The sequence below is a fragment of the Danio rerio genome, chromosome 4 (genome assembly GCF_049306965.1).
Source record: "Danio rerio strain Tuebingen ecotype United States chromosome 4, GRCz12tu, whole genome shotgun sequence".
NCBI lineage: Eukaryota > Metazoa > Chordata > Actinopteri > Cypriniformes > Danionidae > Danio > Danio rerio.
In genome coordinates this window covers 64418381-64432203 of record NC_133179.1, presented here as the reverse complement: position 1 = coordinate 64432203, position 13823 = coordinate 64418381, and the positions used below count along the sequence as shown (strand labels likewise).

At 39.7% G+C, this 13823-nt stretch overlaps 2 protein-coding genes and 2 non-coding genes across 4 annotated transcripts in view; 3 read left to right on the top strand and 1 right to left on the bottom strand.

Moving 5' to 3' along the window:
* Positions 1 to 13823, top strand: part of LOC137489914 (uncharacterized) — a 171963-nt gene that overhangs the window by 29270 nt on the left and 128870 nt on the right.
* The window catches only part of LOC137489786 (uncharacterized), a 284916-nt gene continuing 273773 nt past the window's right edge, over positions 2681 to 13823 (bottom strand). The window contains exon 3 of one of the 2 annotated variants that reach the window (XM_073948384.1): positions 2681 to 10072. In XM_073948384.1, the coding sequence (XP_073804485.1) occupies positions 8187 to 10072 (1886 nt within the window). In that variant the 3' untranslated portion in view covers positions 2681 to 8186. The remainder of the gene's footprint in view (positions 10073 to 13823) is intronic. The other variant, XM_068220067.2, reaches the window with a different exon arrangement.
* On the top strand, positions 3547 to 3620 carry trnat-agu (transfer RNA threonine (anticodon AGU)). The gene has a single exon. It is a non-coding gene; the product is annotated as a tRNA-Thr (tRNA).
* On the top strand, positions 3893 to 3966 carry trnat-agu (transfer RNA threonine (anticodon AGU)). Its single transcript has one exon. It is a non-coding gene; the product is annotated as a tRNA-Thr (tRNA).

Here is a 13823-nt window from a genome sequence, read left to right as displayed (position 1 = left end):
TTATACAATATTTTACAATAAAAACTTTTATAACTAAACAAGAATTTTAACTCAATGACTCCCTTAATGAAGCACACAATAGCTCTGTAAATTAATTTATCACTGTTTCTAGAATGTGTGTAATATTTATCTAATATGTAATTGTAGTTTGTTTCTCTAAAACGAAAAGAAAAAGATAGAGGTAAAGTTGGTTTTATATTCGCACATTCGTTCATTTAGCAGTCTCTATATTGTTTACCATATTACTTTGAATATTCGATTGGAATTAGCATGCAAGTATGATTTAAAAACAACATTTACACTATCTAATTCACTGTGAACAATGCTGTACTTTTATCATCATTAATCATTGTCTGCTAATATGATTTTCCTATTTAGAATTTGCAAAGAATACTTTTCTGAAATGATATTAATAAGGAGAATGTCTGAATATCCTAATATACAACCAACTTCACCTCTATAGGAAAAAGAATAAGAGGAACTGGACAGGAACATTTCAGGCCTTAAAACCACATGCTGTATACTGTACACTCATAATCCATTCCCCCACCTTTTCAAATCTCTCTCATAAACGGTCAAACTTACTAAATTATTCGACGTAAATCTCAAAATACATGCAATTTAAAACACATTATTGTTTAAAAACAAGTATGACATGTTTTACATAGATACTGTACTGAATGTACTAAAGCCTAACAAGTTAACGTTACTCTGTTAAGCAAATTTCAACAAAACAATATATCATGTAAACGAAATACACACTCTTTGATAAATCTCATGCCACTTTTTTGCAGAGGAGAGGCCTGATCCTGTTGCCCTCATTTGATGGCCAAACTCCTGTTCTGGCAAACTTTTTCAGACATGAAATCCAGTCAGCGTCTGACATGGCTTTATGGGATTTTCCAGACATTTTTTCTCCAAGAAATTAAACGGTTTTAGATTAAAGTATCAAAATTTGAAATACAACACACTAAAACATTAATACGAGCAATTATGTAGATTTTCTTACCTTTTTTTAAGAAATCACTATCAAAAAAAATCCAGTACTTTACACAAAACGATGCTGTGCTATGTCGAATGATGCTGATTGTCGAAAATCAATTAACTTTTTTGACCTTTGACCCACCCCCAGAGAACCGTGTCATTCTTTCGTGTACCTTCGGCTCAGTTCAGAAAATTGATTGACATCTGATTAACCTGTTTGACTGCACACCTAGCGGTGAATATTGGAACGGTTCCTTCCCTGGCTTTAACATTGTCTCGACTCTGATTGGTCAAATGTTGAAATTGTTTCCATTGAAATTTGAGTCCATTGAATCCCATTTCTGTCGTTCATATGGCAAAACTGAAAGTCATCTTACCGAAAATAGTTACAATAACATACATATAAAAATATGTGCCACAGTCCAGCCTCCACCAGTGAAAAAGGAAAATACGTGATGAGGTGGCCGAGTGGTTAAGGTGATGGACTGCTAATCTATTGTGCATTTGCACTCGTGGGTTTGAATCCCATCCTTGTCGCTCATATGTTCTGGCATTCGAGAGACTGGTGTTTCTGTAAAAGTTGTTAAACTCTCTTATCGTTTTGATTGTTGTTGCAAAATTTAATGTCATCTTTATAGAAAATAGCCGCAAATATATACATATATGCTATAGTCCAGCCCCCATCATGAAAGTGAGTACATACATGACGAGGTGGCCGAGGCCATCGAATCTCATCCTTGTCCTTCAAATGCTTTGGCGTTTGAAAGAGGCCGGTTCTTTCGTGGAAGGTGTTTTACTCGCACCCTCTTATCGTTTTGAAGGATGTTGTTGCAAAGTTTAATGTCATCTTTACCAAAAATAGCAGCAAATACATACAGAAATGCCATAGTCCAGCCCCCATCAGGAAAATGAGTACATACATGACGAGATGGCCGAGACCATCGAATCCCATTCTTGTCGTTCATATGCTCTGTCTTTCATATGGCAAAACTGAAAGTCATCTTACCGACAATAGTTGCAGAATCATACATATACAAATATGTGCCACAGTCCGGACTCCACCAGAGAAGGAAAAGTGTAGGAGTCCATCTATTAGCCCAATGACAAAACTAACAGCATGGTTGAAGGTTTAATGTATGTAAGCCTTTTCTAGTGCTTCTGAAAAGAATTTAATTATTTATTAGAATTAATTTTTATTAGTTTTTTACCTCCGAATTCAATCTGACTCCAATTTAAATGATCCTAAAATTTAGATTGTATTTCTAATTGTGAGAACGGATCACATTCATCATTTATGATTTAATTTAGAGTTTTGATATTTTCTGAGGTCCGATATTCTAAATTGTACGTTCATTAGGGACCAACATCGCTCAGAGTTCCACGCCCCGGGTTTGCGCTTCTTCTCACGGACAATATGTCGACACTCTGAAAATAGTCAGAGGATGCAGGATTAACTATATTTGAATAAGCTGGTCGCATTAACTCTTACCTAGTCTTAAAAAACCAGATCCTTAGCCAAGCCCATACAACTTGCTACTTCCAGTGGTTGAATGATTAAAAGGTCTACATGTTATCGGCACGCTATGGCTAACAATAATCAAATCCGCCTATTAATCAATTAAATTATGCCATACTATAAAGGTAATGAAGACTCCTCATAATCTACTGGATACAATGAAATCGCAAAACTCCAGAATTAATCAAAACTTAACATTTTATTTGTCAGGTAAAATTGTATTCTGCCAATTACATAATAAATCATCAGGAAGCCAATTCAGAGATGAGACTGTAACAATACAACATCCATTAATCAAAGATAAATCAAAGAGTTAGAGATGCATACATGACCAGAGAAATACATTGCAGCATAAGTCTCAATAAGTCTCAGAGATGCTGCAATGGGGTGTCTTTTTACAAGATCTCCCCCGTCCTAAAGCACATCTTACCTTATATACTCAAGTCAAAACAAACAGCCATAAATTCAAGACAATAAAAGTGTCACAGAAACCCTGGCCTGGTGAATTTGAGGACTTAACCATCTCTGAGGAGGGAGAGCATCTTATCAAGATCTTATAGAAGTCAAAAACCAAATCAACATATACTAGTGAACTATTACTGTAAAATTAAGACCACTTTACCAATCACACAGAGACATTTAAAATGATACCAAACATGAATATAACGCTGCAAGATACACCATGTTAAAACCTTGAACATTTTATGTGAAATGTGCTCTGATCAGCAAGTCGCTTAAAGGTCAAGAAGGGAGGCTTGGGGTGAAAGTAAGGGATGCATTCCTGCATTCTTCGATTCTGTTGTAGTGTAGCTCTGTTTCTCCAGTCTGTGTTTTCATTGTCAGCTGTGATTTGAATAGAACAGTGGAACAGTTGGTTTCTTCATCACTTCTCTTGTCTAATGAAATTTCATAACAGTTCTCAGGGTCTGATTTTTTAGATCCTTACAGAATAGTGCGACAAATAGAGTTAATTGCTTGCCATTTTTAGACTTGCTGTCTTTTTTTAGTCACTGTGTGCAAAAACGTCTTGCCTCCTTTTCAGCGTTGGCGCTGTGGCTTAGTTGGTCAAAGCGCCTGTCTAGTAAACAGGAGATCCTGGATTTAAATCCCAGCAGTGCCTAATCTACAGGTGCCAGGGTTGCTTTTTGTTAAGAGTAACGAGTGTTACGCAGCGGGATGTTAAGCAGTAGGTTTCTTAACAAAACTCAAATCCTTAAGAACGCTGCTCGTTCAAGAGGGCTTTGGACGATGGCTTTATATAGCATAGTGTGGTAATGCCTAACCAATTGGACTTTAATATTTCAAGTCCAGACATTCACACATGCAGCGCTACCGTTGTTTGTTTTTTTTTCTTTTTTCGAATTAAACAATTGGCCCCTTTCACAATCATTTGTCACTGTGGCTTAGTTGGTCAAAGCGTCTGTCTAGTAAACAGGAGATCCTGGGTTTGAATCCCAGCAGTGCCTTAGGTTGTTTTCCGCTTTGGCCTAGGGAAAATCTTACCCGTCTTAGGGAACCCCCCTTCGTGCCCATCGGTCAACTGCCACTCACACTGCAAGCTCCTGTGCAGGCTTCCTCCTTGATTTAGAATTTTCTGCAAACTTGGGAAAGCGCAGTCAAGAACCATGAAAGCCATTGAGACTACCTACTAGAATTTAAACATTGAGACAGGTTAATCAAACACTTAAATCAACTGAATATCAAGCTGAGATTATTCAGGGAGTTTAGATATCACCCTGATCCATTCAGTGTCATGGTCTGCTACCTCAGTATAGCCATCAGGCCCTGTATGTGATGGTGGAGACTAAGGATAAGACAAAAGTTACAAACAGTAATAAACCACTGAAGACAAGACAAGAAATTTCCAAACAGTAATAACAACTGTTCAAATTAATTATCTCTATAGCTCAGGGGGTATATTAGTGTTTTTCAAAGTGCGTTTAACAAAAGCATTTTCATTCACTCATTTCTCTGTTCACTTAGTCCCTTTATTAATCCGGGGTCGCCACAGCGGAATGAACTGCCAACCTATCCAGCACGTTTTTATGCAGCTGGTGCCCTTCCAGCTGCAACCCATCACTGGGAAAATAAACAAAAGCATTTTGCAATCTCTTATTTGTTAAATTTGATTTTTAATTACTAATACCTCCATGAGTGCATACAAATTAAAATGTAGAAACTCTGTATTCATTCTAACATTTCATTTGCATCTGTGTTTTGTGATTTCCAACTGAGCACTGTGCTTATCAATTGTTATGGAACAGGCAGATATCAGCTCTTAGCTGACATCTAATGAGAGAGAAAGAGAGTTTTGAGCAATCCAGAATGAAAATGCATGTTTACTGAATTTAAACATACATTAAACATAACATTAACTTCAATACATAATTTTGTTGTAATATCTTTTTACTCAAGCCCGTCCTAAAACATATAAAACAGAGTTGACTTGCATTTTCAAAGTAATGCTGTTACAGTCAACAATAGTTTTAGATCTTTCAGGGGTTAACTGCATCCATCAAAGTATTATTTGAAACCCCCATTTATGTTACATATATATTATTAAAAAAATATATATCCAACCATAAAGCTGCTTGTTTGCACAGACTTACATGGCACATTATTATTTTTTTATTCAGACATGTCTCTGTTACTTTTACAGCCAAAACCAAGCTCATGTTGAGGTCTAAACCAAGATAGCAGTGCAGTCACACAGAATCGTATCTTCTAAGACAAAACATAAGCTATTCTTTATTCCCATAATGTTACTGTCAGTTTCTGTGCTTAGTTCTTGCTACTAGCCCCTCAATATTTAGATTTTAGCTTTTCAATGACAATTAAATACCAAAGGAATACTTTTTTTCTTCTTACAATCAGTTCTAAAATCATTTTTAAACCTGAGAGCTTAGCTGAGCCATTTACTGCATTCTGCTCTCATCTATTTCTTTTTATATCTGAGTTCAACACCAAAAGCAACAAGAAATTGAGAGGGCACTCTTACCAACAGCGCTTGGCTTCTGCTTGATGAATCTGCAAACCATCCCAAGATGTGCAAACTGTCCAGACCGGTCCAATCCAGTTAGGGTCATAATTTTCTCGGGATTGCTCCTGGTGCATCATTGATCAATCAACCTCACCCTGATATTTCTAGGTATCTTATCTGACTTTTGTGGCCACTACTATTTAATGGATCCCTATTATAATGTTATTTTGTTATTTTTATTCAATTATTTCTTACCCTAATAATCTGACCTACACTATTCTTATGGCATGCCTTTTGTCTGTGATGCAGTTAGATAGCAGTGGTGGAACTCAATTACAATCTCGGGTTAATTTAGTCCACTACTAAATAGAAAACCAGTCCAGGTTTTATGCCCGAGAATGTCCCAAAAGCCTCCTAAACACCCATCAAATGAGTACTCTAACTCCGGGTGAAGGAGAAGGTACACCTCTCATCTACTGTTACACTTATCAGTATCGCTATAGGTGTAGCACAAAATGCACCAGCTCGCTAAGGGATTCCACAGCAATCTACCACAAAATCCTGTGAATCCACTGGTGCCTTTTATTCACGTCTGAATAAGAACCAACAACATTCATTCACGTCTGAATGAGAACCAACAACGTTCCGTTACTACCCACTACTTCACAGACAATCCCTAGTCTTATAATTTTTTAATCTTCCTACCTTCATTTTGTTGATTGATCAATGGTGTTACCAGTAAACAAGTGCCCGCATCCTCCACCAAAACTGTAGGGATAGTTTACAGTTTAACCCAAAGAATGACCAGTCTGGTAGATGAAGAGGAGCCGGAGTCAGAGATTTAAAAAAAAAATAAATTAAGTTTACTGAAGATAGTTTGCAGTTTCATTCGCAGAAGCCAGCTTCAACACTCGCAATGAGTTCCTAGGCCGCTCTGCTTACAGTTTCAACAATCGAACAATTATACTCTTTACACAAGTCCAGAAAGGGTGGGATCCAGGTAAACAGTTCTCATTGGTTACAACAGAAATAGACAATTCCAAATACATGCGTCAAAGAAACATAGTATCTACTTCCAGATATGGATGGCCTTAGTGTGTGCGTCAAAGAAAGCCTTGTATTTGTATCCAGATGTGGATGGCGACCTGATGCCTAGAGGTGAGGTCGCCCTAAGTTATTAGGAGCTGATCTCCAACCTGTAAAAAGCTAAACCAGGAACACAATAGACACAAAAGACCATCTGTGTTAAAGACTCAAGGATGTTTCTTGTACGTTCAGCTGTGTTATCAGGCTGGTTCAAGACTGTTTCCATCAACAGTCTGCTGCAATATCTTGGCTACACACAGTCACAGTCTGTCTCCACACAAAAAGGAATTACATAACTATTAATTATACTCAAAAACAGATCAATCAAAATGGCTATAAAATTATAGGCAATATATCAGGACAATAAAACAGGTGTCTTCTTCTCCTCTGTATTGGACCTCTAGTCATAGGAACAGATAGAGAGAGAGAGAGAGAGGTCTCCATGACCTATGACCTGGTTTGTGTGTCTCCTGAAAACAAAGTTAAAACAGACAGGCAAAAAGAGAAACAAGGACACAGAACATTCTTGCAGTAAGCAGTTTTAACTTATTCATTAGTTCAAATCAATTCACAGTTAAATACTGAGAAACAGGATGATGAAAAGGATAAACGGTGGTCCATGATGAGACGGATTGGAAAGCAGAAATCCGAATCCTTCATCCTTACACTGGCTGCCTGTTAAGTTTTGTATTAAATTTAAAATAGTAATTCTCACCTATAAAGCTCTAAATAATCTAGCTCCTGTTTATCTTCTGTCTCGCTACAATCCAACTCGCTCTTTAAGATCTCAAAACTCAGGGCTTCTGGTAGTACCTAGAATAGCAAAGTCGAGTAAAGGAGGTCGAGCCTTCTCTTTCATGGCTCCTACACTCTGGAATAGCCTTCCTGATAACGTCTGAGGCTCAGACACACTCTCTCATTTCAAAACTAGATTAAAGACCTATCTGTTTAGTAAAGCATACACTCAATGCATCACTTAGCGGGTTTCCAAACAAGTTTCTACATCTTGCTTATATACACTATGAACAGCAGCTACGCTAATTATTCTTTTTTTTATTTTCTTCATTTCCACCTGGGGATACTCATCCCGAGGTCCTCAGATTATGCGGAGTCACTGATTGGATCTAAGACCAGCGACGAGATGATCCCAAGGTTTCCATATCCGGGACCAGGCCGTATCCTGAGCTGCTGCTGCGCTGATGGTCGTGGGGAGTGGAGAACATGAGACTGATTCCAGCGATGCTCCAGGGACAGACGAGTCTTCGCTGAGGCCAGCTTCCAGCCTCCACTACTGAGACTGAAGCTCTGCACAAGACTTTTGGCCAGCGGAGAAATGAAAATGGTCGTGCCCAACTGAGTCTGGTTTCTCTCAAGGTTTTTTTTCTTCACTCCTATCAGTAAAGTTTTTTTTCCCTCTCCGCTGTCGCCACTGGCTTGCATGGTTCAGGATTGGTAGAGCTATGCATCAATGGATTTGCTCTTCAGTGTTTGGACTCTCAGTAATGATTAAAACCACACTGAACTACCCTGATCCAATTTATTATGACCATTTATGTGAAGCTGCTTTGACACAATCTACATTGTAAAAGCGCTATACAAATAAAGCTGAATTGAATTGAATTAAGTGCAAGTGAATGGTTTCTTCCCAGTGTGGCGCATCATGTGTAGAGTAAGGGATGATGATTCACTGAAACTCTTCCCACACTGAGTACACGTGAATGGTTTCTCTGCAGTGTGGATCCTCATGTGTCGATTAAGGTGTGATGATTTGTTGAAACTCTTCCCACACAGAGTGCATGTGAATGGTTTCTCTCCAGTGTGGATCCTCATGTGTAGATTAAAGTTTGATGATTGGCTGAAACTCTTCCCACACTGAGTGCATGTGAATGGTTTCTCTCCAGTGTGGATCCTCATGTGTTTATAAAGGGATGATGATTGGCGAAAACTCTTCCCACACTGAGAGCACGTTATTGGTTTCTCTCCAGTGTGGATCCTTATGTGTTGATTAAGGGTTGATGAGCGGTTGAAACTCTTCCCACACTGAGTGCAAGTAAATGGTTTCTCTCCAGTGTGGATCCTCATGTGGTGATTAAGGTGTGATGAGCGGTTGAAACTCCTCCCACACTCAGTACATGTGAATGGTTTCTCTCTAGTGTGGATCCTTATGTGTTGATCAAGGCGTGATGAGCGGTTGAAACTCTTCCCACACTGAGTGCAAGTAAATGGTTTCTCTCCAGTGTGGGTCCTCATGTGTTTATTAAGTGATGATGCTTGGCGGAAACTCTTCCCACACTGAGTGCACGTAAATGGTTTCTCTCCAGTGTGGATCCTCATGTGTAGATTAAAGTTTGATGATTGGATGAAACTCTTCCCACACTGAGTGCATGTGAATGGTTTCTCTCCAGTGTGGATCCTCATGTGTAGATTAAAGTTTGATGATTGGCTGAAACTCTTCCCACACTGAGTGCATGTGAATGGTTTCTCTCCAGTGTGGATCCTCATGTGTTTATTAAGTGATGATGCTTGGCGAAAACTCTTCCCACACTGAGTGCACGTTATTGGTTTCTCTCCAGTGTGGATCCTTATGTGTTGATTAAGGGTTGATGAGCGGTTGAAACTCTTCCCACACTGAGTGCAAGTAAATGGTTTCTCTCCAGTGTGGGTCCTCATGTGTTTATTAAGTGATGATGCTTGGCGGAAACTCTTCCCACACTGAGTGCACGTAAATGGTTTCACTCCAGTGTGGATCCTCATGTGTAGATTAAAGCTTGATGATTGGCTGAAACTCTTCCCACACTGAGTGCATGTGAATGGTTTCTCTCCAGTGTGGATCCTCATGTGTTTATAAAGGGATGATGATTGGCGAAAACTCTTCCCACACTGAGTGCACGTTATTGGTTTTTCTCCAGTGTGGATCCTTATGTGTTGATCAAGGTGTGATGAGCGGTTGAAACTCTTCCAACACTGAGTGCAAGTAAATGGTTTCTCTCCAGTGTGGATCCTCATGTGGTGATTAAGGTGTGATAAGCGGTTGAAACTCCTCCCACACTGAGTGCAAGTAAATGGTTTCTCTCCAGTGTGGATCCTCATGTGTTGTTTAAGGTATGACGAGCAGTTAAAACTTATTCCACACTGAGTGCATGTGAATGGTTTCTCTCCAGTGTGGATCCTCATGTGTTTATTAAATGATGATGATTGGCGGAAACTCTTCCCACACTGAGTGCACATGAATGGTTTCTCTCCAGTGTGGATCCTTATGTGTTGATCAAGGTGTGATGAGCGGTTGAAACTCTTCCTACACTGAGTGCATGTAAATGGTTTCCCTCCAGTGTGGATTATCATGTGAATCTTAAGTTTGCTTTTGCTTGCCAAAATCTTTCCACACTGAGTGCAGATGAAACAATTCTTGTCTCTCCTTTTCAAAATACCATCAGTCTGTAAATGAGTTTTTTCCTCAATTTTGACATGATGTTCCTCCTCTTTACTCTCATTCTCTTCAATTAGGTCTGGAATAAATAAATAAAAGATTAGTTTTCATCAAGTCTAAAAATCTCTCATCAAAAGCTGAAAAGTAAAAAGACACTGGAAACATTGGCTACACACACTTATTTTGATGCATGTTAAATGTAAAATAAAATCAGATCATATTTTGTTCAGTCATTAATATGTACACATTTAAGCAGATTAAATTCATCTTTATTTATCTACTGCTTTTACAATGTAAATTGTGTCATAGTCGCCTAACATAGAAGTCATTGTAAATTGAAACGCTGTCAGTCTAGTTTTCAGAGTTTCTTACATAATTGATCATAAAAGTAATTTTGGTCACATTGATAAGACACAGATTTGAAAGGTGTAAATGGTGTGACGACAACGGTTTTCCAGTTTGGATGTGGCAGATCCTGATTAGGTGCCATGGTTGCTCCCCAATTGGTTCAAAGCATATAAATGCGAGAGTGAGCTAGCTTCTGTAGGATAGTTTGGCTACTGGCCGTCCTTGCATCAAGACCATCTCTTTATTTTGGCAACCTTATGGTTTTGTTTGACATTATTTATATGTGTAGTTAAAGTTTGTTATTTTCATCATGTTCCCCTAGACATTTGTTTGTTTCTTGATTTGTTGTTTTATTAGTTGTATATAATAAATAAGTTGCATATATAATTTTTTTGTTGTCTGAGCTCTTTTATGTTGCACCTCGAACGAGGGGTTCGTAACAATGGCCTATTTTTATTTGTATATATTCATAATTACAACAAAATGTTTTTCTAACATTTGTTTAGCAGACAGGGAATACTATGGATAGAATACTATGGATAAGATACTGTGGATAGAATGAAAGAACCGACAGGGGAAAGCAAAGAAGGAGGTGTTTGTTTCTTTATTAAGTCATGGTGAGATAAGAGAAACATACATCCAGTTAGATCATTTTGTTCTCCTGATCTGGAATACCTTATGCTTCGGTGCCAACCACACTGGCCACCAAGAGAGGTCACAGCTGTTATAAATACAGATGTTTGCATCCACCCTCAAGCCAACACACAGAGAAGGGGCTAAGGGAACTGAATGGGAGCATAAGCGAGCAGGAAACCACACACCCAGAGGCAGCGTTTATTGTTACAGGGGACTTTAACAATGCCAATCTCAGGAAAATCACTCCAAAATACTATCACCATATCACCACAAACATGCGTGGTGACCGAAATTTGGACAACTGCTATGCTCCGTTCCGGGAAGCCAACAAATCCCTCCCCCGCCCACCGCTAAGCAAATCAGATGACTCTTTTGTTCTGCTCTTGCCTGCTTACAGACAGAAACTGAAACGGGAACCACCCACCCTCAAGACGTTTCAAAGCTGGACGGACCAATCGAGTTCCATACTTCAAGAATGTTTTGATCATGTGGACTGGGAGATGTTCCGGGCAGCTTCTGATGACGACATTAAAGTTTACTCAAGACACCGTTACATGCTTCATCAGAAAGTGTATAGAAGACATGGTCCCAACAAAAACTGTTCGTATCTACCCCAACCCAAAACCATGGATTGATGGCAAAGTTCGAACAGCCCTATCAGTGTGAACCTCCGCCTATAAATCCACAAATGCTGAGGAACAAAAACAAGCAAACTACAACCTCAGGTAAACTATCAAAGCAGCAAAACATCAATACAGAGGTACAAGGTAGAGGGGAGGAGTATGTGGCAGGGACTTAATTACATCATAAACTTTAAAAGTAACAAACCCGCCACTGTAAACATTTCTGCATCTCTCCTGGACGAGCTCAACTTGTTCTACACCTGCTTTAAAGCCCAGGACAGCACCCACACACTGTGCGCTCCCGCGGCCGATACCAAAACCGCCAGCACACTCTGTTTCTGTAGCAGACGTAACAAGATCTTTCCGGAACATCCGGAAAGCTACGGCCCAGATGGCATCCCTGGACGTGTACTTAAAGCATGCGCACACCAGCTAGCGAGGGTTTTCACGGACCAAGGAGCTGGGAGAAGAGAGAACACACCCCCATCACCATCAACGGGACACCAGTGGAGAGAGTCAGCACTTTCAAGTTTCTTGGAGTACACATCGCTGAGGATCTGACATGGACTGTTCACACAGACGTAGTGCTAAGGAAGGCACAACAACGCCTCTTCTTCCTCAGGCGTCTCAGGAGGTTTGGAATAAGTCCTCACATCCTCCGCTCGTTCTACACCTGCACTGTGGAGAGCATCCTGTGTGGCTGTATCACCACCTGGTATGTAAATAGCACCAGCAGCAATCGCAAAGGCCTACATAGGATTGTGTGAACTGCTGGACGCGTAGTAGGAGGTGAGCTTCCCTCCCATCACGACATCACCAGGCGGTGCATGAGAAAAGCCAAGTGAACTATAAGCGACTCCAGCCACCCAAGCCATAGACTTTTCTCTCTGCTACCCTTAGGCAAATGGTTCTGCAGCATCCGGTAACGCACCAGCCAACTAAAGGAAAGCTTCTTCCCTCAGACTATCAGGCTGATGAACACTTAATACCCCTCACTGCACACAATGTATATGTGGCATGCACTGCACTTGAACCAATACATACCTAAAACAATACTGCCTACAACTATGGGTACACATATTCATTATACATATCGCTGTCAACAATTATAATGCTGCCAAATTATTTTGTACTATCTGTATTTTGCACTGTCATTATATTTGCACTGTCTGTATTTTGTACTGTCTAGAGCCAGCACCTAAGCTTTTCACTCATTATAGCACACGTGCTGCTGATGATGTGACAATAAAAGTGATTTGATATTCATGGCCATTTTTTCTTCTTTGGCCTTTATTATAGCAACATTTATATATACCCCTACATACAAAACCCACAGATACCTTTCGGGTGCTTCGGATGCTTCTGATAAATTTTTTCAACAGCCCATAAAATGGGTGGAGTAAAGACAAACTTTACCAGTTGGAATGTGCAGAGGCTAAATCACCCAGTGAAACGAAACAATTAAAATCAGTTAAAAACAGTTCAAATCCGATATTGTATATTTACAGGAGACACATCTGTTGAAAAAAGACTATTCTAAACTTAATAGAGGAGGCTATACACAAATATATTATTCAAACTTCAATAGCAAAAGTAGGGTCGTTGCTGTACTCATACATAAGAATGTAAAGTTTGTCATTGAGTCAAATGTGCTGGATAAAAATGGCAGAAACATAATAATCCAAACTTTTAACATGTCTGTGGTCCTGGCCTATGTGTATGCTCCTAATTGGGACAATGTACACATTTTCATTGATTTATTTTCAATTTTGCCTAGTCTTGACACACACAATTTAATTTTAGGAGGCGAACCTCCTGAATTTTATTCACCTGTGCATCAAACCTATTCCAGGATTGACCATTTTCTCCTGGACAAGCAGTTACGTCCCTTACGCCCCATTCACAAGGGGCATCAGCGTCAACGCTTCCCGTTCACTTTGAATGGGTGATGTCAGGCGTTGCCGAACTGCATTGTGGATTCGTTGACGCTGCTTCAGAAGCATTGTTCGCTGCAAAAGTTGGGACTTGATCAACTTTTCAAGCGGCGATGGAAGCATCAGCCAACAGATCGCTGTATGCAAATGCACCAGCTCAGACTGTGGCCTATTGCTGTGTAAATTCATTGGCTAAAGCTGCTATGACGATCACGTCAGCCCCAACTTCAGACACGCTTTCTGTCAAGCGTTGACGCTGAAGCCCCGTGTGAATGGGGCAATAATGTCA